Consider the following 23,638-nt stretch of genomic DNA (forward strand, 5'->3'; position numbering starts at 1 on the left):
TATATATATATATATATATATTTAAATATCAACCACCAGTTGATTTTTAAAGTTATTTGTAACTCTGTCTTTTGGAATTATATACCTTTTTTCTAATTAAACTATACACAGTATCCAAAAATTTAGAAATCATTCAAAATCATTCTTTTGTCTAGAAATTTAGTTAACAATTTTAGGATATGTATTCTAGAATAAATATAAGATTTATTGCATCGTTTAATAACTGTGAAGCCTATTAGTTTTGTATACTTATGTCTTCTCTCATCTTCGATAATTTTCAACCATTATAACTTGAAATAATGTGTTTTTCTTTTACCTCACTTAGCATAACACACTCTAATTTTACCCACATAGTCACAAAAGTCAGAATTTTCTTCATTTTTATGTCTGAATAACACTGTATTTATTTATTTATTATTTATTTGTTTGTTTGTTTGTTTATTTACATTCACATTACCTTTATCTATTTAGCCATTGAAGGACCCTGAAGAATTTCCATGGTTTGACTTGTAAATAATGCTACAATGAGTGGGGGAGAATACATATTATTTTTGAGATGGCGATTTTCTATCCTTTGGATATGCACTCATAAGTGGAACTCCTGGATTATATGGTAGTCCTATTACTTTTTTGAGATCCATCATATTATTTTCCATAGTAGCTGCACCAATTTAAATTCACAGTAGCAATGTCCAATCCCTTTAACACCACACCCTTCCTAATTCTTCTTATCCCCTTTTTGGTGATAGAAATTTTAACAAATGTGAAGTGATGTCTCATTTTGATTTCATTTACATTTCTCCAAATATTAATGTTGACCACCTTTTCATGTACTTGTTGGACATTTGTATATCTTCTTTGGAAATCTGTCTATTCAACTTTACTATCTATTTTGCAATCGGATTTTTTTTTTCTTGGCTTTTCAGTTGTATAAATTCTTTATATATTTTGGATACTAACTTTTTTTTTTAAAGATTTTTTTATTTACTTATTTGACAGATGGAGATCACAAGTAGGCAGAGAAGCAGGCAGAGAGAGAGGAGGAAGCAGGCTCCCTGCTGAGCAGAGAGCCTGATGCGGGGCTCCATCCCAGGAGCCTGGGATCATGACCTGAGCCGAAGGCAGAGGCTTTAACCCACTGAGCCACCCAGGCACCCGAGGATACTAACTTGTTATCAGATATATGACATGAAAATATTTTCTCCCATTTTGTAGGTCATCCTGTAATTTTGTTGACTGTTTATTTGCCATCTAAAATCCCTTTAATTTGATGTATTACAACATATTTTTATTGTTGTATATTTCCAAAAAGGAAATATTAACACGATCAGTATCAAGTGTTTTCCTCTTTATGTTTTCTTTTAGAAGTTTTGTGGTTTCAGGTCGTCTGTTTTTGATCCATTTCAAGTTAATTTTTGTGGGTAGTGAAATATAAGGATGCTAGGTAATTTTTGCCTGTGGTAGTCCTGTTTTCCCAAAGCTCTTTATTAAAGAGACTACTTTTCCTCATTGCGTACTTTAAGTGTAAGTATATTTCTGGACTATTTATTTTGTTCCATTAATGTTTGTGTCTTTTTATGCTAGTTCTATACTGTTTTGATTACTATAGTTTGTAATATAGTGTTAAATTAAAAAATATGATGCTCCAGCTTTTTTTATCTCTCAAGATATTTTTTAGCTATTCAGGATCTTTCTTGGATTCATTAAAAATTAGTGATTGTCGGGACACCTGGATGGCTCAGTGGGTTAAAGTCTCTGCCTTTGGCTCAGGTCATGATCCCAGGGTCCTGGGATCGAACCCCACATTGGGCTCTCTGCTCGGGAGGGAGCCTGTTTTCTCTTTTCTCTCTGTCTGCCTCTCTGCCTACTTGTGATCTCTGTGTGTCAAATAAATAATTAAAATCTTTTAAAAAGTTTAAAAAATAGTGATTTTATGTTTCCGTGAAAAATTACATTGCAATTTTTAAAAATATATTTATTTATTTGAGAGAGAGTGTGCAAGAGAGCATAAATTGGGTGCAGGGAGAGGGAGAAGCAGGCTCCCTGTCAAACCAGGATTCCAGCGTGGGACTTGATTTTGAGACCTGGGATCATGACCCCAGCTGAAGGCAGATGCCCAGCTGACTAAACCACTCAGGCACCCCAATGACATTGCAATTTTAACAGTAATTGTATCGAATATATAGATTTTTTTAAGGATTTTATTTATTTATTTGACAGACACAGGTAGGCAGAGAGGTAGGCAGAGAGAGAGGAAGAAGCAGGCTCCCTGCTGAGCAGAGGGCCCAATGCAGATCTTGATCCCAGGACTCTCAGATCATGACCTGAGCTGAAGGCAGAGGCTTTAACCCACTGAGCCACCCAGGCGCCCCTTATAGATTTTTTTGACTATTGACACTTTACCAATTATTTCGCTTCCAATTCATGAACGTAGAAAAACTTATATTTATTTTTGATTTAACTTCTTGTATCAATGTCATAGTTTTCAGTGTATAGGTCTCTCAGGTCCTTGCCTAAATGTATTCTTATATATTTTATTTTTCTGATTCAATTAAGAAATTGTTTTATTAATATTTATCACTGAAATTTCATCATTTGGGTGTAGAAACACAATAAATTTTCAAATATTTATTGTACCCTGCAATTTAACTAAATTTAATTACAGTTCTACCAGTATTTTGTAGAATCTTTAGAATTTTCTATAATATTATGTTATGTGTAAATAGTGAAAGTCTGCTTCCTTTCTGTCTTGGACATGTTTTATTTTTCTTAACAAATTCCTTGCACAAGACTGCCAGTTTATTCATGTTGAATAAAAGTGGGGAGAGTAGTGAATATGATATAAGCTGAAGTCTTATAATATATGGCCTTTATTAGTCACAGGAATATTCCTTCTATACCAAATTTATTGAGTTTTTATTGCAAATGGATATTGAATTTTGTCAAATAATTTTTCTGCATCTATTGAGATAATCATATGATTTTTATTGTTCATCATGGTAATGTGGTGTATTACATTGCTCAATATGTGGATATGAATATTGAACCATCCTTGCATCCTTGGAATAAATCCCACTTGATCATGTCTATGATCCTTTTAATGTACTGATTAAATTTTTGTTATTACTTTATTGAAAATTTTTATATCTGTGTTTATCAGGGGTATTGGTTTTTATTTCTATTTTCTTGAACTGTCCTTGTCAGGTTTTGATATCAGGTTAATGCTGGTCTTGTTAAATGAAATTGTTCCCTCTTTTTATATTTATTTGTTTAGGAAGTGTTTGAAAAAGATTGGTATTAATTCTTTCTAAGTGTTCTCTTAAGTTCACCAAGGATGCCCTTGGATCTCTTGAATCTTGGATTTTTTCTTTTCTTCCTTTTTTTTTTTTCTTCTTGGAAATTTCTGATTATTGATTTAATCTAAGCTGTAATTGGACCATTCAGATTTCTATTTCTTCATATTCAGTTGATAAATTTTTAGTTTATGTTTTCTTTGCCTTCCATTTACATTGAATACAATTTTTATCCCCTTATTCTGTGTGTGTGTGTGTGTGTGTGTGTGTGTGTTCTAGAAGCAAATGAAAGTCTCAAGTAGGCATAATATAGGTGGGTCATTTCTAAAAAAAGAAAACTTTCCATCTTTTGGATAATTTATTCCATTTAAAGGAAAATAATTACAAATACATATGAAATTAGTACTACCGTTTTGTTCATTGTTTTCTGGATGTTTTGTAATTCTTTTGTAAGTGTCTTTTGTTCCTTTGTGATTTGATAATTTTCTGTCATGGCGTGATTTGAGTCCCTTTATTTTTTGTGTTATAATGTAGCTTTTTGCTTTATGGTTACTATGAATTTTAAAAGATTTTTTATTTAAACAGTCTGTTAAAATACTTATTTGAGAGAGTGAAAGAGAGAATGAGTGGGGGTAGTAGCAGAAAGACAGGGAGAAGCAGACTATCTGCCACAGGGAACCTGGTGATGGCTCAATCCCTGGACCCCAGAATCATGACCTGAGATGAAGGCAGATGCTTGACCAACTGAGCCACACAAGTACCCCTTAAACAGTCCATTTAAAGCTAATAACAACATAACTTCAAATGGATGCTAAAGCACTGCACTTTTGTTCTTCACATGTTTTATTTTTTGATGTCAAAATTTACATGCTTTTATCTGCTTTATACATTAGAAAAAGAAAGCCCTGCATCAGGCTCTCTGCTCAGCAGGGAGCCTGCTCCCTCCCCCCACCCTTTGCCTACCTCTCTGCCTGCTTGTGATCTCTGTCAAATAAATTAAAATCTTAAAAAAATATATATAAATTAATACCAGTTAGTTAACATAGTTAGCATAGTTTCAGGTGTATTTTTAGAGAGAGTGGGAAGGAGGGACAGAGGGAGAGAATCTCCAGCAGACTCCCTGATGAGCATAGAACCTGATGTGGGGTTTAATCTCACAACCCTGAGATAAGGACCTGAGCCAAAACCAAGATTCAGCACTCACCTGACTACACCAACCAGATGCCCCACTTTCACCTCTTTTATTGAATGTGGTACTGAAATTCCTAGCCATAGTATCTGACTAGAAAAGAAATAGAAGACATCCAGATTAATAAGGAAAAAAAAAGTAAAACGTTCACTAGTTGTGGATTATATGATACTATATAAAGAAAACCCTAAGTACCCTACCAAAAAACTACTAGCAATGATGAATGATTTCAGTAAAATCACTGGGTAAAAAAGAAAAAAAATAATAACATAGAGAGATCTGTTGCAATTTTATATGCTAATAATGAAGTATCATTATCTGTATACAATGGAGAAACAACAGTCTCTTCAACAAATGATTGGGAAAACTGGACAGCTACATGCAAAAAAATGAAACTGGACAACTTTTTTACACCATACACCAAAATAAACTCAGAATAGGTTAAAGACATAAATGTGCTTCCTCAAATCATCAAACTCCTAGAAGAAAAATTAGGCAGTATTTTTAGACATAGTCTGTAGAAAAATTACTCTACACATGTGTCTTCAGACAAGGGATACAAGGGCAAAATAAACTATTGGGACAGCAACACTTAATAAAAAGTCTTTTTTTAAGATTTTACTTATTTATTTGAAAGAGAAAGAGAGAGCACAACAAGTGGGAGAAACAGACTCCCTGCTGAGCAGAGAGCCTAAGATGAGTCATGATCCCAGGACCCTGAGATTAGGACCTGAGGCAAGGTTGGGATGCTTAAACAAATGAGCCACCCACATACCCTTAACCAAATGAGCCACCCACATACCCCAAAAGTATTTTACATGGTGAAGGGAACCATCAACAAAACAAAAAGTTAAACTTTTTTGAATATTTAAAAATGATATATCCAATAAAGACTCAGTATGCGAAATACATATTCAAATTATAATTATCATTTGACTTTTACTTTGATATTTTCTCATTTTTTTAGACTTAAGCTCACATCTGCATTTTTTTTTTATTATGCTGTTATACTGCTTGATGAAGATCACCAGCAGGATAGAATTTGAAATTCCGTGATAATTTGCTTTAATGCATCCTACTGGAAGGAAATGTGGCACTTATTGTTATTACTAGGATTACACCTTTCCAATGAAACCAACTTAGTTGCAGTTATTGAAAGTAAGAACAAAGAATTTACAAAAATATAACAATGGGGTGAGAATGAATGAATTGAATAAGCAAGCTTCTTCTGTATGTCTTTAAATTGCAGTGGAGTAAGTAACATACTCTCCTTGATGAATGTCTCAAAAGCACCGATGGGCTCTGGTTTGACATGGCATTAAAAAAAAAAAAAATCCAGTTAGAGCTTTGGGATAACTAGCATAATAAAGAAAGAGAGGATTTAGATATACATTCTGCCAAAAAATTTGGATTTGAAAATATTACTATATTAACAAGATAAAGGACCATCTCTCCAATTGTGGATGGTTAAGAACATGTCACAGAAAATATACCACTTTGGTATATTTCCTATTTTGAGTTGAGGGCACTTAAGAAACAGAATATGAAGGAAGGGCTCTCTGACTTCCCTCTTTCTCTCTCAAATGAGATAACACTTCCTATGAAAGGTGCACACCCTGTCCCAGGAAGGGAACACTCTTATCACTGCAGAGTGGGAGTTGAGGCCAAAATGGACCTGTAAAACAAACTTACCAAAACAACACTTGTGTCACTTTCCAATAATTTACTGATCAAGACTCTTTGTCTTGTCACATGCCCATTATTTATCATTCTTGGTTTAAAAAGGTTTATAAGCTTTTGAGCCAAAATGCTTATTCAGATTCATTTACCTTTTGAAGACACCTATGTGCATATGGAAATTAGCTTTTACTTTTCTTCTGTTAATAGGTCTCATGTCAGTTTAATACTTAGTCTTAGCCATAGAACCTAGGTAGATAGAAGGAATTCCTCCTCTCCTACAGTAGGATGGCATACAAAACAGAAGTGCATTGGTACAGAATATTTCTCTGTTATTGTGAGAGTTCGTATGTAGCTTTTGATATTTTTTGTGGAAAAGTAAGGATTAGAAAAAAATGTTGATGTTTGGCACAAGTTTTTTATTTATATGAATAGGTAATTTAGACAATATTTTACATCAATATGCTCTGTTTTAAAAATAAAAACTAAGAATTCAAGAAAAACACACTTTTGATATTACTAGAAAATGGCACATCAAAGTTTAAGGAAAAAATTTAAGCACTGGCATTTTAAAGAAATTCTTGATTTTGCTATATACTTTTGCCATTAAAATAGATTATTTAAAACTTTAGTTGCCTAGAATAGTGCCTCTAGTAATATAACCATCTGCATATCAGTCAACTAGGGATCTTGTTGAGCTTCATACTGTCATTCAAGAGGTTTATGCTTAAATAAGCCTTTCTAACTAAGCTCCCAGATTGTTCTGATGCTTCTAGTGCACTGATCACACTTTGAATGAAAATATTTTTGGAGATGATCAAATGGAAAACACTCATGCTAAAGAACTTAGAAATATGTATTTCCCTTGGCTCTCTTGTCATTCCATTTCTTACTGAACTGTATTTTAATATTTGAAAAATGTAAAGATATTTCATTAAAATAAGAAGGTAAACAGTGAAGGAAAATCTAGTTTGGGTCCCCTTTTTCTATTTTTTTTCTTCTCTCCTTCTGTGTTAAATTAGTTTATTTAGCTTGAGTATTTTATAAAAATCTAAGAGAGCTGATACTTGTTTTACTACGATAGGTATCCCATTAATGTGCTGTCCAGTTCTAGGTTTTTTTTTTTCTTTTTCCCTCCACATCTTGATTTTCTTACCTCTGCTAATATTTTGAAATTCAGTTATCAAGAAAAATCTGAATTATCTAGTATTTTCCTATGAAATTTTCTACCTCTATTTATATGAATAATTTTTAAAAATCTAGTTTAAATGAGTGCTGGCTTCTTATATGTGTTTAATACATGTTAATTTAGAAAATTATATCCAGGGTCAAAATGATATGTTTATAACATAACTACCAAGTGGAGTAATACTGCTACATTCAACAAAAACAATCTTTGGTGCATGTTTGTTAATGAGGTATAATTATGAAAATACCTAAATGAACTATGGGCCTAAACCAGCCTATTTTCCTATTGTGAATGGCTTGTGAGCAGGGAGCTGGTGTGATTTATCTCTTTATTATTATGGCATTGTACTGATATTCTTAAACATAGTAATTACAGAATATCTATTGTAGTAGAATTCAAACAAAAATGTAAAGTACAGAGAATGGTCCATATTAGCTGGTATCAATTTCATAATATAATTTTCAATACTTACCATTTACAAGTGAAATTTGGGAATCCATTATAAATTGAATATTTTAGAGTATCTCTCAAATCATTCATATATCATGCTAAGAGCAATTTCTTTTGTGTTAGAGCTTTTCTGAGAGCTTTCTTCACATCTTTGTTTCTCAGGGTGTATATGAGAGGATTTACCAAAGGGGTAACCACACAGTAGAACACTGAGATGACTTTGCCAATAGTGAAATTGTACTTGGCTGGAGGGCGAACATAGGCAAAGATAATGGTGCCATAATAGATAGAGACCACAGTGAGGTGGGAGGCACAGGTAGAGAAGGTTTTCTTCCGAGCCTCCCGGGAAGACAGCCTGATTATTGTCACCACAATATGTCCATAGGAAGACATAGTGAGAAGGAAAGAACTTAGAATCACAACGGAGCTACAGGTGTAACCCAAAGCCTCCACCAAAAATGTATCTGAGCAGGAGAGTTTAAAAATGGGGTCTGAGTCACAAAAGAAATGGTTGATCTTCTGGGGACCACAGAAGTTTAGGTGGGAGATGAGTATGGTCGGTAGGAGAGGAGCAATGAAGCCCCCAATCCAAGATCCAGCTGAAAACCGCAGGCACAGCTGAAGACTCATGAGAAGTGAATACCTTAAAGGGCTACAGATGGCCAGGTACCGGTCATAGGCCATCACAGCCAGCAGGATGCACTCTGTAGCTCCCATGGAGAAAAAGAAGTAGTACTGGGTTATACAACCAGAGACAGAGATGGTAACAACGTGTGAGAGGCAGGTGGCCAGCAATTTAGGCACTGTGGCTGTGGTGTACCAGATCTCTAGGAATGACAAATTTCCTAAGAAAATGTACATGGGCGTTTGCAGTGTGATATCCATGAGAACAATGAAAATGATGAGGGTGTTTCCCATGAGGGAGAGCAGATACACAGTGAGAAATATCACAAAGAGTGTGACCCGCAGATGGAGAACACCAGAAAACCCAAGCAAAATGAACTCTGTCACTTTGGTTTGGTTTGTTACATCCATATCTCATCTCTGATCTGGAATAAACCAACAAAGCCTAGAATATGGCAGATGAGCAAGAATGGAATAATTTTGTACTCTTTTATTTCATGATAATAGACTCCTAGTAATAATAAAAGATAATAACTGGCAATAACATAGCTCTTTATAACATTTTCCACAGATTAGCTCACTTGATTTACAAAATAAATCTCCAAAATAAATAGTCTAATAATCCACTCCACAAATAAAACAAAACAAAACAAAGAGAGTAAATTGCTTTCTAATAGTCACACCACTTAAAGTGGTAGGGTGGAGTTTGTACCCATGTAGGTTGTGTTAAAAGTTCACAGTCCAGGGACACCTGGGTGGCTCAGTCAGTTAAACATCTGCCTTTGGCTCAGGTCATGATCTCGGGGTCCTGGGATTAAGCCCAATATCAAGCTCTTTCATCAGTGGGGACCCTGCTTCTCCCCACTTTCTCCTCTTCTTGAGCTTTCTCTCTTTCAAATAAATGATCTATAACAATTTAGAGAAAAAAAGACCACAGGCCAAGATAATATATAAAATGTGGCTATTGGAAGAACATGGCATTGTTTCATCACTAAGGAATTAACATCCTATGGATTAAAGGACAGCAAACTTGAGGCAGAGGACACTGGATGGGGGAGAGGGAACATTTAGAATGAAGCTCCTAGGGCGCCTGGGTGGCTCAGTGGGTTGAAGCCTCTGCCTTCGGCTCAGGTCATGATCCCAGGGTTCTGGGATCGAAGCCCCGCATCGGGCTCTCTGCTCAGCAGGGAGCCTGCTTCCTCCTCTGTCTCTGCCTGCCTCTCTGCCTACTTGTGACCTCTGTCCAATAAATAAACAAAATCTTAAAAAAAAAAAAAAAAGAATGAAGCTCCTACTCCATACCAATTGCTTTATAAATGCGAAGGATTATAAATGCCTATAATTTTAACTGTGTGACCCTCCATTATATGATATCATTTAGGTTTTGGTAAAAGATTAGTACATGAGTTCTCCAGAAAACAAAACAAAACAAACAAACAAAAAGAATAGAATTCAACATCCATATGGAAAACTTGTTTGAAGGGGGAGATGAACCATGAGAGACTATGGACTCTGAAAAACAATCTGAAGGTTTTGAAGGGGCAGGGGATGGGAGGTTGGGGGAGCCTGGTGGTGGGTATTATGGAGCACACATATTGCATGGAGCACTGGGTATGGTACATAAAAAAATGAATTCTGGAACACTGAAAATAAATTTTAAAAAAGAATGTAAATCAACATATTTCTGGGTAAAAAACATCGCTCTGGGAGCCATGTAGTACACGGATATTCAGATACTGAGAATGCAGGCAAGAAGTGTAGCACCTATGCATGGGCCTCAGAGGCAGGCCTAGCAGCTGCAGAAAACTTCCTGGAGGAAATGGGTGGACTGTGAATGCAGGCAAAATCTGCACAGGCTATGAAGAGGAGAGAAGAGGGTAGAAGTCTAGAAGGGGAACCTGTGGAAAGATGTGCATTATAGGGTTGGGGGGTCTATTATTGCTTGTGGGGGTTGGTGAAGAGCTGACTTACTGCTGGAATGGGATTCATCCTGACTCTAGTCCTCAGTCTGCCACCAATGAGCTGCTGGCCACTGGGCCAAGTCTAGAGGTGCCCAGCTTTGATTTTCTCTGGTGATGAATGGTCTAGAAGAGGCCATAGTCAATAGCCTGGAGCGCAGGGTCTGTAAAACCAGAGAGTGATTTGCTTAAAAATATGTAGCTACCTACCATTTGGATGGAACTGAGGGGGATTATGCTAAGTGAAATAAGTCAAGTAGAGACAGACAATTATCATATGGTTTCAATCATATGTGGAATATAAGGGATAGTGCAGAGGACCATAGGGGAAGGAAGGAAAACTGAATGGGAAGAAATCAGAGAGGGAGACAAACCATGAGAGACTCTGGACTCTGGGAATCAAATTGAGGGTTACAAAAAGGAGGGGGAAGTGGGAATGCTGAAACTGGGTGATGGTTATTAAGGAGGGCTTGTGTTATGATGAGCACTGGGTGTTATATGCAACTAAGGAATCATTGAACACTACATAAAAAACTAATGATGTACTATATGTTGGCTAACTGAACATAAAAAAAAAATAAAAAATACCCTTGTAACTGATACAGCGAAGGTAAGATGTAAACACAGCTCTTCATTGACCCATTATATCCCAATGTCTTAACCCCTGTGTCCCATCCACCCACCCACTCCTCCCACACCTGTATAGAGGCCAGATGCCAAGGTAGTGTCCAGTGAATGCCTGATGGGTGACAGTCTCCTGACATAGTGCACTGGAACCACCTATAGGGAGCCACTCACCAGATCATTCACAGTACCATCCTCTCAGAAATTTCCTAGTAACAGAGTTGGCCAGGCCTTCCCTGTAAGAGTTGCCGTCACATCCTAATGAGCCAGTTCTTAGGCCCCCTCTCCACCAGCATGGCCCCAGGTTGTCACTGAAACCAGAAGTAGTGCATGAAACCCACCAGAATGCCAAATCAGGAAACGAGTGATACAAGAAGACATAACTCTCATGGTGAGAAGAAGCACTGAGGCTGATTTCACTACTTCTTCTTTGTTTGTTTTTTGAATCATCACATTCACCAATATTTCTACAGTGGTTAGGAAGAATAAAGCAAATAACTTCAAAGTCAGAAATAAATTTATCCTTCAATGGACATAAGATGAATTTTCATAGCTTGGACATTGAGAAGGCTTGCTTCATGTGAGGTATACCCAATTATCAAATTCTGAAGTGAATAAAACACTACAACTACAGTTATTTTAAGTATTCTTGCCAAAATTAAGAAAAGATAGAGAAATCCTGTTTGTAGAGAAACAATGTATTTCAATGGGTTATTCCATTAAGGCTAAAATATCAAGATAATAAATAGAAATTAGGGTAGAGAAATTATTAGTACCATAACAAAGATGTTCCTTTATATATATATACATATATATACATATGTATATATATAAATTTTATATATATATATCCAAGTTAAACATTATGGAATTTTGGATGATAAAATTCTATTGAAACATGTATATACATTTTATGCCACAGCATTAATTGTCCCTGTAGGATACTCTTTATCCAGTAGAATTTTTTTAAGATAAATATATCATAAAAATTACTAGTTAGACCTGGTTAAAAAGTCAAGTTATGTTAGTATAGAAGAAATATTTTACTCATCCCATTAAACCAACCTGTGTATATTAATCTCTTAAAATCCTAACATTTTTTTCAACAAAATAAAGTTTCATTCTTTGGAGGCTATACCACTACTCAAAAAGGTTTTGAAGAATATTATGACAGCAATCATTGTAGAATTTATAATTTAATAAAATTTTGGAGGAGAAAATGGACTAATTTTAAATATGTATTTTATTGATTTTGTTTCTCTGGTTCCATAAGAAAAAAATTGGTATTTGTATCATTTTTGTATGATCAAGTGACCAAAGTAACTTTTCTTGCCATTATGAGTAAGACATTGAATGATTCTTTTCCTCCTAGCATTAATAGTAAGAGGAAAAAAATAACTACTTAGAAATAACACATATAGAGGTTTCAAAATAGAATCATATGAACATTATTTTAAAAAAAAGTTTTCTTTTCTTTTCTTCTCTTTTTTTTTTTTAAGATTTTATTTATTTATTTGTCAGAGAGAGAGTACACACAAGCAGGCAGAGAGGCAGGCAGAGGCAGCGAGAGAAGCAGGCTCCCTGCTGAGCAAGGAGCCCGATGTGGGACTCGATCCCAGGACCCTGGGATCATGACCTGAGCCGAAGGCAGCGGCTTAACCAACTGAGCCACCCAGGCGTCCCTTCTCTTTTTTTTTTTTAACTGTGACAATCATCTAATAATACTTTTAGCTAAAAATATGGTTATAGACTCACTAGATGTGTATAACCTTAGGAAGAAACTGGATGGTAATTTTAATCATTTAACACTTTTATAAAAAGAAAATAGTATTTAAATATAAATAGGATCATATGTGTCTATCTACCTAGATAGATATGTTAATTTGTCGGTTTTAATTGATAAGCTATAGTTTCTCATCCTACATGCCAATGAATGTTTAAGGAGGCATATTGTCTTAGATTAAAGTAATAATCCAAAATTATTCAAATCCTCTTATGTAATAGCCACATTGCTCTCTAGAAAAGCAAGAAATAACATGGATTATATCCCCCCAGATATACTCACAGCATATAATCTGTTTGATTATTTTTCAGAAATGGAATGCATTAGTTAAATTTTCTTTAAAATCTCCTTTTACATCAAGGATATGTATTAGAGTATACTGCATTTAATTAAATCACAAGTGAAATTAGCTAAGGAATTTCCTCACTTCTGTCATTGGCTGTGGCATACCATCTGTGCTACAAATAAACACCAAATTCCTTTATTTTTCTTTTTCTTCTTCTTCTCTCTTTTTAATCCCTTAGCCAGGATGAAAGAAGAACACGTTCTGAACTCTCCCTTGTAAAGAACAATTAGAATTTCATCAGCCCTGAGCCTTGGAAAACTATCTACTACCTTGAGACATAAACACAGATTCCCTGGGGATTTTTCTTTAGTGAGGGTCAGAGTACTCTTCCCTTGGGGCTGAAAAAAGTGTAAAGCAGCTATGGAAGGAATTTTAAATGCCTTCATAGTAACTGAAAGAAAACCCTACCAAGTGACTATTAGCTGCTGCTGTCCATGATATTCACTCTTCCAAGTATGACTTTAGATTTGTTTTCCTCAATATTAAAGCCACTATAGACATAGTCAGAAAACAGTATTCTCTAGCATAAAAAGTACAAACAGAATTGAAAAATATTCCTTTCCAATAATAGAAATATACACTAAGCAAACAAAACAAAACAACATTATTGTGACAATTTTTAAGAACAAATAACTCAACTAAAAATCATTTACTGAATATGTGTGTAAAATCTTATTGTCCAATACAGTAGATATAAAAATTGAGGCATTTTGCAAGATTTATTTTGCAGAAGCATAGTGAATATGTGCATAGCGAATATGAAAGTCTGGCAATCCTTGGTGTCAAAAGAAAAATCCAACCTAGCAGACTAAATAAAATAAATCTGAATTATATCCACATATATATGGTGATAAGGGAATTCATAAGTTTGAACTAGTTCAAATTATTCAAATAAAATCATGTGTATTTGGGATATTGTTTTATGAACATTGGTTATTTCATATCTCACATAAAATAAAACTACATTCATATGCATGAATGTCAAATACATCCAACATTTATTCATTGAAAAAAGAAATCTTAAACAAATTTCTGTCTGTGAGGAAATGAAAGTCACCAGGCAATATATAAATAATGTACAGAGACATTGTGCAGTAATGTGAGATTTCGGTTTCATATATTGATGGGGCATATTTAATAGTAGTCATGTAAGAATGCCATATAACAACCAAATATAAAATGTAGATATATCTACTTGATGTCTACTATATTGGACATAGCAAAGTCTATGTGTGGTGGCAGACAATATTCCCAGCATGGAATCACAGTTCTTGGTTTTAGAGGGTAAAGAGAAGACCTTCACATTATTACAGAGAGGAAACCGAAGACTCACATATTATTGTGTGTGCTTACTCAAATCAGTCAGGAGATTATTTGAATGATGAATGTAAGGTGTTTGTCTGACTTACTTAATTTGCAGTGCAGATTGGAAGATCAATGGACATTACTAAAAATTATGTAATAAAAAATAATAAACCATATGCCTTGGAAAAACATTACCAGTTAAAACAATGGAGTTAATACAATGGAGGGACAAAGGCCAGGAGAAAATGCCGTGGGAAACTCACTGGGAATTTAGGACTTTGAAAGAAGCCTTTTCAAGCTTTCTAGAAGCTTTCTAAATCTCTACATGAAGGGTGGTCTGGCCAACGCACATTTCACTCATGGTTTTGGCTGAGATCATGATCTCTGGGTCATGAGGTTGAGCCCCACATGGGGTTCTGAACTGAGTGCAGAGTCCACTTGAAATTGTCCCTTTCCCTCTGCTCTTCGGGACCATGCTCTCTTTCTCTAAAATAAATAAATCTTTAGAAAGCTGCATGTGCAAAAATTTAAAAAGAATAAATAAAAGAAAACCATATGAATGCTCAGAAAAGACTGGAGAAGGTCCAAAGCTTTCACCACAGGCAGATCACTGGGATCAGTGCAATACTATCTAATTGTTGAATAATTAGTACTCAAGCACAGAGCCAATATATAAAGACCAGAAGAGTTGCCTTTAAGTATATATATTTTCTTTTTTTTTTTCCTCTTCTCATAGAGTTCCTGGAATAGGAATGAATTTCTGTCAATATGGTAGATATACGCAAACTAAAGTGAAATAAAGCACAGGTATGCAGTGACCATAAACTACAAATAAATGCATATCAAACATAAATTGGAATGGTACCTAAATAAATGGACAACTAGCACCAGTAGCAGTTTAAAAAAATCAGGAAACCTTAAAAAAAAGGGAGAATATAACTTCTTGTGTTACCAGTTATAAGGGGAAAATATCTATTATTCACAAAATAATAAAGATGTATACAAAAATCAATCCCAAAGGAATGAAATAAATTGACAGATATTCCTGACAGAGCCCAGTATTTGAAATGACTAGAGAGAAACTTTGAAACAAATGTCTAAACTATGCTCAAACTTCTAAAGGAAACTCTGGTAAAATTAATAATAGTAATAATAATAGAAACCAGGAAAATTATGTATTTGCAAAATGAGAATATTAACAAAAGAATGGAAATTTTATAAAATATGTAAAAATCTAGAGCTCAAAAGAATAATAAAGTAAATAATTCACTAGTAGATTTCAAAAGCAGATTTGAGCAGATAGAAGAATCAGGAAACTTGAAGATACTATTAGTGAATATTAACTCTGAAGACCAGAACAAAAGTGATTAGACCCTAAGAAACCTCTGGGACAACATCAAATAGACCAGCATCCACATTACAGAAGTATAATGAGGAGAAAAGAGTGGGAGAAAGATTATTTGGAGAAATAATAGACAAAATTCCCCATGATTGGTAGAAGACATAAATCTACCAATCCAAAAAGCTTTAGAAATCTGAGAAAGAAACTGAGGGTTTTGGAGGGGAGGGGTGTGGGAGGTGGGGGAGCCTGGTGGTGGGTATTACGGAGGGCATGTATTGCACGGAGCACTGGGTATGGTGCGTAAACAATGAATTCTGGAACACTGAAAAGAAATTTAAAAAAAAATAAATAAAAATTTTAAAAAATTATTAATTAAAATTAAATTTAAAAATCTGAGAAAGATAAATGTAAAGATTACTTCATCAAGTCATATTCTAATAAAACTGTTCTAATACATAAAGAAAAAAGACAAAGAGCCAAAGACAATGACTGATTTTATGAAGCAAAAAGCAAGAATCAAATCTTTATGTACAGGGAATCCTACACAAAATTAACAAATAGCTCCTCAGAAATTATGCATTATAGGCAGTGACATGGCTATTTAAAGTGCTGCAAGAAAAAAAAAAGAGTCAAAATTAAATTTAATATCTAGCAATACTGCCCCTGAAAAATAAAGGAGGAAGTAAGACATTCTCCTATAAATAGTAACTGATATTGTGTTATCAGTAGAATTTTCTTATAAAAAATGCTTAAGAGAATTCTTCTGATTGAAATTAAAGAAACTTGACAATAAATCAGTGTTGTGTAGAGAAATTTAAGTAATTTAATAATAGTAAATGCATGAGAGAATATATAATCAGCATTACTATGTTTTTAGTGAGTAACTACAATTTTTGCATATTCACAAAGGAAACTGCCAAAAATATAAATAATGTTACTAGTCTCACAATCCACAATCTAAAGATATATATAATCTATATCTATCATCTATCTATCTATATGTAAATACTGAACAATATCAGAAAAGTACAGTGAACCTATGGAAGAAAACAGTATTTGTATTATTAAAATTAAGTTTGTACAAAATAAAATTTGATTGCTATGATTTTATAATGTGAAATATAGCTTTAATAGGAAAAAAGATATTAATAAAATATATACAAAAGAAAATAATAAGATGAATCAGAAATTCATTACAAAACAGAAAAATGCATATGTCAGCAGTTATAGAGGAAATGAATAAAAAGCAGGCAAGACATACAGTAACCAACCAATGAATAAATAAAAATAAAGTAAACAGCTATATATACAATAATATAAAAAATCATTAACCACCTAAAATTAATTTAGGCAGATAATGAAAGACATGAACACTATTGTAAATTATTGCAGAATTAAGTTAAATAATGCACCATAATTAATAGAAAGATCCCATGTGTTCCTCAGAAGACTTAATATTTTTCACATGTTACTATTGCTTAATCTACAGGTTCAATTCAATCCCTACCAAATTCAAATAGTTCCATTTGTAGAAAGGAGATAGCTGATCCTCTATCACAGGGAATTTTGAGAGGCCTCAAATAAGAAAACAATCTTGAAAAAGAAGAATAAGTCAGTCTTTGGTTTCAAAACAATGTAATGACAGAAGGAAAAATATATACCATTGGGAGAGAATCAATGTATCCAAAAAAAAAAAAAAACCACAAATATCTACAGCCAAATGATTTTTTGAGAAGAATGTAAATTCCATTCAGTGAGGAAAGATTTATGTCTTTAACAGGTGACAGTTCAACAGCTGAATTTTTAAATGCAAAAGAATAATACTGGCCTTCTACTTTATACCACCTACAAAAATGAATGCAAACAGATCAATGACCTAAATATAAAAGCTGAATACATATAACTCTAAGAAAGGAAAAAAAAAGAAGAAGAAGAAAGAAAAAAAGAAAGAATGAAAGAAACCCAATACTTGATGGTCTCAATTTTTATCATGGAACATCTGATGTAACACCACATGTATAAGCAACAAAGGAAAAATGATAAATTGGACTACATTAAAATAGAACATTTTGTACATCAAGATAATTTTCTGGAAAAGAAATAGACAACATCAGAAATAAATAGACAACATACATAAAAAAAATCCAGAAGATATATAGCTGACCATGTTTTAAATCCCAAAGATACAAATAACTCATGCAGGAGGAAAAAATTAACAAATTGTGTTCTAAAGAATACTTACCTGTAGCTGTTGGCCATTAGTATGTCTTCTCTGGAGAAATGCCTGTTCATGTCCTCTGCTAATTTCCTGATTGGATTAATTGGATGTTGAGTTTGATATGTTCTTTATTGATTTTGGATACTAGCCCTTTATCTGATATGTCATTTGCAAATAGCTTCTCCCATTCTGTCAGTTGTCTCTTGGTTTTGTCAACTGTTTCCTTTGCTGTGAAAAAGATTTTATCTTGATGATGTCCCAATAGTTCATTATTGACTTTGTTTCCTTTGCCCTTGGAGATGTGTCTAGCAAGAAGTTGCTGTGGCCAAGGTCAAAGAGGTTGCTGCTTGTGTTTTCCTCTAGGGTTTTGATGGATTCCTGGCCAATGGACACATGAAAATATTTTGAACATCACCAAAACCATGATGAGAAACTATCTCACACTAGTCAGAGTGGCTAAAATTAACAACTTAGGAAACGACAGATGTTGGCAAGAATGAGAAGAAAGGGGAACCCACTTACACTGTTGGTGGAAATGTAAGCTAGTGCAGCCACTCTGGAAAACATTGCACTTCTGGTAGATACAAGATATAAATATACTGGGGCACCTGGTTTGCTCAGTGGGTTAAGCCTCTGTCTTTGGCTTAAGTCATGATCTCAGGGTCCTGGGATCAAGCCTCACATTGGGCTCTCTGCTCAGCAGGTAGCCTTCTTTCCCTCTCTCTCTGCCTGCCTCTCTGCCTACTTGTGATCTCTGTCTGTCAAATAAATAAATAAAATCTTAAAAAAAATAAGTGTACTGATCCAAAGAGCACCTGCACCCCAATGTTTATAGCAGCAATGTCCAAAGTAGCCAAACTATGAAAAGAGCCAAAGCATCCATTGACAGATAAATGGATAAAGGATAAGTGGTATATCTATACAATGGAATATTACACAGCCATCAGAAATGAAATATTGGCATTTACAATGACATGGATGGAGCTAGAGTGAAATGAATCAAACAGAGAAAGAAAATCATATGATTTCAAGTGATATGTGGAATTTAAGAAACAAATCAGTGGATTATAGGGAAAGAGGGGAAAAAATAAAATAAGATGAAACCAGAGAAGGAGACAAAGCATAAAAAACTTAATCATAAGAAGCAAACTGAGGTTTCTTGATCAGTAGAGGGGTGGGGGGAAGGGGCAACTGGGGAATGGACATTAAGGAGGGCACATGATGCAATAAGCACTGAATATTATATAAGGCTGATGAAACACAGTCCTGTACCTCTGAAACCAATAATATACTGCATGTTAATAAATTGTTAATAATAAATTGTAAGTTAATAAATTGATTTAAATAAAACAAGTTTAAGAAAAAGACACACAAATGGCCAGTAAGCACAATAAATATGCTCAAAACCATTAGTAGGAAAATTTAAAATCATAATGAGAAAGGACTTCACACCTACTATACTAAGTAGTAGTATAATAATGAAGCATAAACAGGTATTGGTAAGGATGTAAAAAAAAATGGAGGCCTAATACTTTGCCACTGGTAGTGCATAATGTCACAACTACTATAGAAAACATTTTGGAAGTTCCTTAAAAAGCAAAACACAATATTACCACATAATCCAATAATTCTACTCTTAGGTATATACCTAAAACATTTTCTAAAAGGGAATAAAAATATACTTGTATACCAATGTGAATTGTGACATTATACACAATGGTGAAAGGTGCAAAAAGTCAAATGTCCATTAACAAATACATGAAAAACAAAACAAAGCAAAACAAAAACTTGTGTATATCGAACATAGGATATTCCTTAGACATACCATTGATGTTATGATACATGCTATAACATAGATGAATCTTAAAAACATGCTAACTGAAATAAACCAGATATAAAGAGAACACAGAGTGGTTAATTCTAATTATATGAGGTAACTGGATTCAGAAACTTAATAGAACAGAAAGTAGATTAGAAGTTACCAAAGTCTAGGAGAGTCTTAGTGCCTGAGTTGGTTAAGGATCCAACTCTTGATTTCAGCTCAGGTCATGATCTCAGGGTCATGAGATGAGCCGGGGTCTGGCTCTGTGCTCAGTGTGAAGTATGCTTCTCTCCCACTCTCTCTCCCTCTGATCCTACCTTTCTCCTCCCTGAGTCATCTTTTCTTCCATGTGGCCTCCAAAACTTAGCTCAATCTCTCTGGATTCTACCCACACCTCTATGTCCATTCCTGCTTCATATCCTTTGATGCTTACTCTCCTTTTCAAAGAATTAAGAAATGAAAGTCAACCACTTCTTTTCAGGGGTCTCTTTTTTCTTTATATTCAATCCTGGTCTGATTTCCTCCTCTGTCATGGGCTTAACTACTAAAAGATAGCTGAAAATTTTGGGATGTTAATCCTGAGCTCTATTTTCTCCAGATTTCTGATGACAGAACCCTGTGTCTGGATGAAAGGAGAGGGAAGGGAAAGAATTAATAAGAATTTTTATGCAGCTTTATGAATAAGACTTATTTCCTTCAGTCTGATTCAGTATATCACCTGAATGTGTTCCCATGAAACTTTGGGATTTCTCCATTTTAGGATCCCCACATTGGGACTATGAACACACTCAAATCCACAGGTACTAAGCCTACTCTTTCCCACCATGGCATAACTGGTTCCTTGTGAATGCATCCTCAAAAGAAATCTCCAATAGAAGAAACCACAACTTTGATCTATTATAGATAGATGATAGATAGATAGATAGACAGGTATAGATAGATTGATGTGGTATATACATCAGTTGATGGACATTTGAGTTCTTTCCATAATTTGGTTATTGTTGATAATGCTGTTCTAAACATTACAGTGTATTTATCCCATTGCATTTTTTTTTGTATTATTTGGGAACTACCTAGTAGTGCAATTGCTGGATCATAGGGCAGTTCTATTTTTAAATCTTTGAGGAACCCCCATACTGTTTTTTAGAGTGGCTGCACCAGTTTACATTCCCACAGTGTAAGAGGATTCCTCTTGAGCCACATCCTTTGCAACACCTGCTGTCTCTTGTGTTGTGGATTTTAATTATTCTGATGATTTATGAGGTTATATCTCATTTTACTTCTGATTTGTATTTCCTCATGATCAATGATGTTGAACACCTTTTCATATGCCTGTTGGCCATCCTTTTGTCTTCTTTGTTTTTTAAATATTTTTGTTTATTTTTTATTTTATTTTAAAAAATATTTTATTTATTCATTTGACAGGCAGAAAGAACACAAGCAAAGAGAGCAGCAGATAGAGGAAGAGAGAAAAACAGGCTCCCAACTGAGCAGAGAGCATGATGCAGTACCTGATCCCAGGACTCTGGGATCACAACCTGAGAAGAAGGCACTTACTCTATGGTGTTCTTCATTAATTCCTGAATATTCATCAATGTTTTGATGCTTTTGAGAATGGTTTCTTAACTCTTATTTTATGTTCCAGTTGGTTAGCGCTGACATTGGTAAATTACAGAGATTTTCTGATTCTACTAGTTAATCTGTTAAATCCATTGTTTTCCTTTTCTAGACAGATGAAGACATTGGTCCTCAAAGAGTGAGAGCTTGTTTCACCTTCTAATCTCTTATCCCTCTTTCTTCAGTTTGGGCTAGAATTTCCAGTTTTACAGTGAACATTCATATTGATAACAGATATCCTTGTTCACACACTCAAAGTGAATGTAGCCAAAAATTCACCATGAAGCATGCTTGACATAATAGATTGTGAGTACATAAACTTTCTCCAGTGAGGACACTACTTTCTCTTGCAGGTTTTCAAAGGCTCTAATCTTACTGAAATCTTTTCCTCACATTTGGAGATAACTGTTTGATTTTCCTCCTTGTGTCTATGAATGTAGCAAATTACACTGATTCCTTGTCTGATTTGAAACGTCCCTGTATCCAGAGCCAAGTCTCCTGTATCATGATGAATTGGTTTTGAGTGCACTGTTGGATTTGGATAGCAAGCTCTGTAGTTGAGGTTTTTCTCTTATCTTCATAAATGCAATGGGTCCATGGCTTCCCCTTCTGGTGTCACCCACCACTTGTATAATTTTAGAATCAAGATTACAGAGGACTATCCAAGGGATGGTAGCCTAATCCTCTCTGCTTTCTAGAACAACATTCAACTGTTCCTTGAAAGATTGGTAGAGCTCATCTGTGAAACTATTTGGAATTGAGGCTGGGGGAGAGGTAAGATCTTTAATGACAATTTCAGCATCCTTAATCTTACTGATGCATTCATGTTCTCTTTCTTCTGGGTCCAATTTGATATCTTTTTTTTTTTTTTTTCTTTCTGGGAAAACATCTACTAGGCTTCCACATTTTTAATGCATATATGCTCACAATAGGCTTTTTATTATTTTTAAAACTGTTAAGGCATAATTACTTGTTTTGTATTCTTTATTTTGATTATTTGTATCTTCTGTTTCTCTATTATTTCCCCCCTGGATCAGTGTTGTTGAAGATTTTTTTATTTTAATAATCTTATCAAAGAGCAAGGTTTGATTCTGTGAATCATCTCAGTTTTTCTATTGTTGTCATTTTATGCTTCATTGGATTGATTTCTGTCAGTTCTGTATTATTCCCTTCTGTAATGTCTCCTCCAATTTGCTCTGGGTTGTTGTTGTTTTGTTTTTTGAGTTGGAAACTCCACTTATAGAGAGTCAATTATCATATGGATTTGCTTATTTGTACAGCATAATGAATAATACGGAGAACATGGGGAGATGAAGAGGAGAAGGGAGTTGGGGGAAATTGGAAGGGAGACGAACCACGAGAAACTATGGACTCTGAGAAATAAACTGAGGGTTTTGGAGGGGATTGGGGTGGGAGGTTGGGTGAGCTTGGTGGTGGTTATTAAGGAGGGCATGTATTGCATGGAGCACTGTATGGTGCATAAACAATGAATTCTGGAACATTGAAAAGAAATTTTAAAATAAAAATTTAAAAAAAGGAATTTCGAGACACATCTCAAGCAATGTCTAAAGAGAAAGTCATCAGTTTAAATATAGTTTTCACATATAGGTCTTTAATCCATTTTGAATTTACTTTTTTGCATGCTGCTTTCCAAATTTCACAACATCATTTAGGAAAGACTATATTTTCCCATTGGATATTCTTCCCTGTTTTTGGAATATTAATTGAATATATAATACTGAGTTTATTTCTGGGTTTTCTATTCTGTCCCATTTACCTTTGGTTTTGTTTTTCTGGAAATTCATTACCTCACTTTCTATTCCAAATGATAACCTTGCTGAATAGACTATACTTGGCTTCAGATTTTTTTTTCAGTTCAGCACTTGGGATATAGCATGGCATTTTCTTCTGACTTGCCATGATTCTGTTGAATAAAATCTTCAAATATCCTTATGGGTATTCCCTTATAAGTTAAGGAGTTCTTTTGTCTTTCTAGTTTGATTTTTTTTTTCTTTTTCACTTTATGTTGGAAATTTAGTTGCAATATGTCTTGGTGAAATCCTGCTTTTGTTGACTTTGTTGGGCATTCTCTTTGTCTCCTGTATCTGGATATCTGTTTCTTTTCCCAGATTAGGGAAGTTTTCAGCTATTATTTCCTCAAATAAATCGTCTTCTGCATTTCTCTCTCTTCTGGGACTCCT

General features: G+C 34.4%; 1 protein-coding gene across 1 annotated transcript; it reads right to left on the reverse strand.

The window, feature by feature from the left end:
* Window positions 1-7,891: 7,891 nt before the first annotated feature.
* On the reverse strand, window positions 7,892-8,833 carry LOC308342677 (olfactory receptor 11L1-like; the record flags this gene model as incomplete). Its single annotated transcript, XM_080803247.1, has 1 exon — window positions 7,892-8,833. The coding sequence occupies one exon, from the start codon at window positions 8,831-8,833 to the stop codon at window positions 7,892-7,894; it is 942 nt and encodes a 313-aa protein (XP_080659373.1).
* Window positions 8,834-23,638: the final 14,805 nt, after the last annotated feature.

The sequence above is a fragment of the Martes martes genome, assembly GCF_963455335.1.
Source record: "Martes martes genome assembly, chromosome: 5".
In the NCBI taxonomy this organism is placed as follows: domain Eukaryota; kingdom Metazoa; phylum Chordata; class Mammalia; order Carnivora; family Mustelidae; genus Martes; species Martes martes.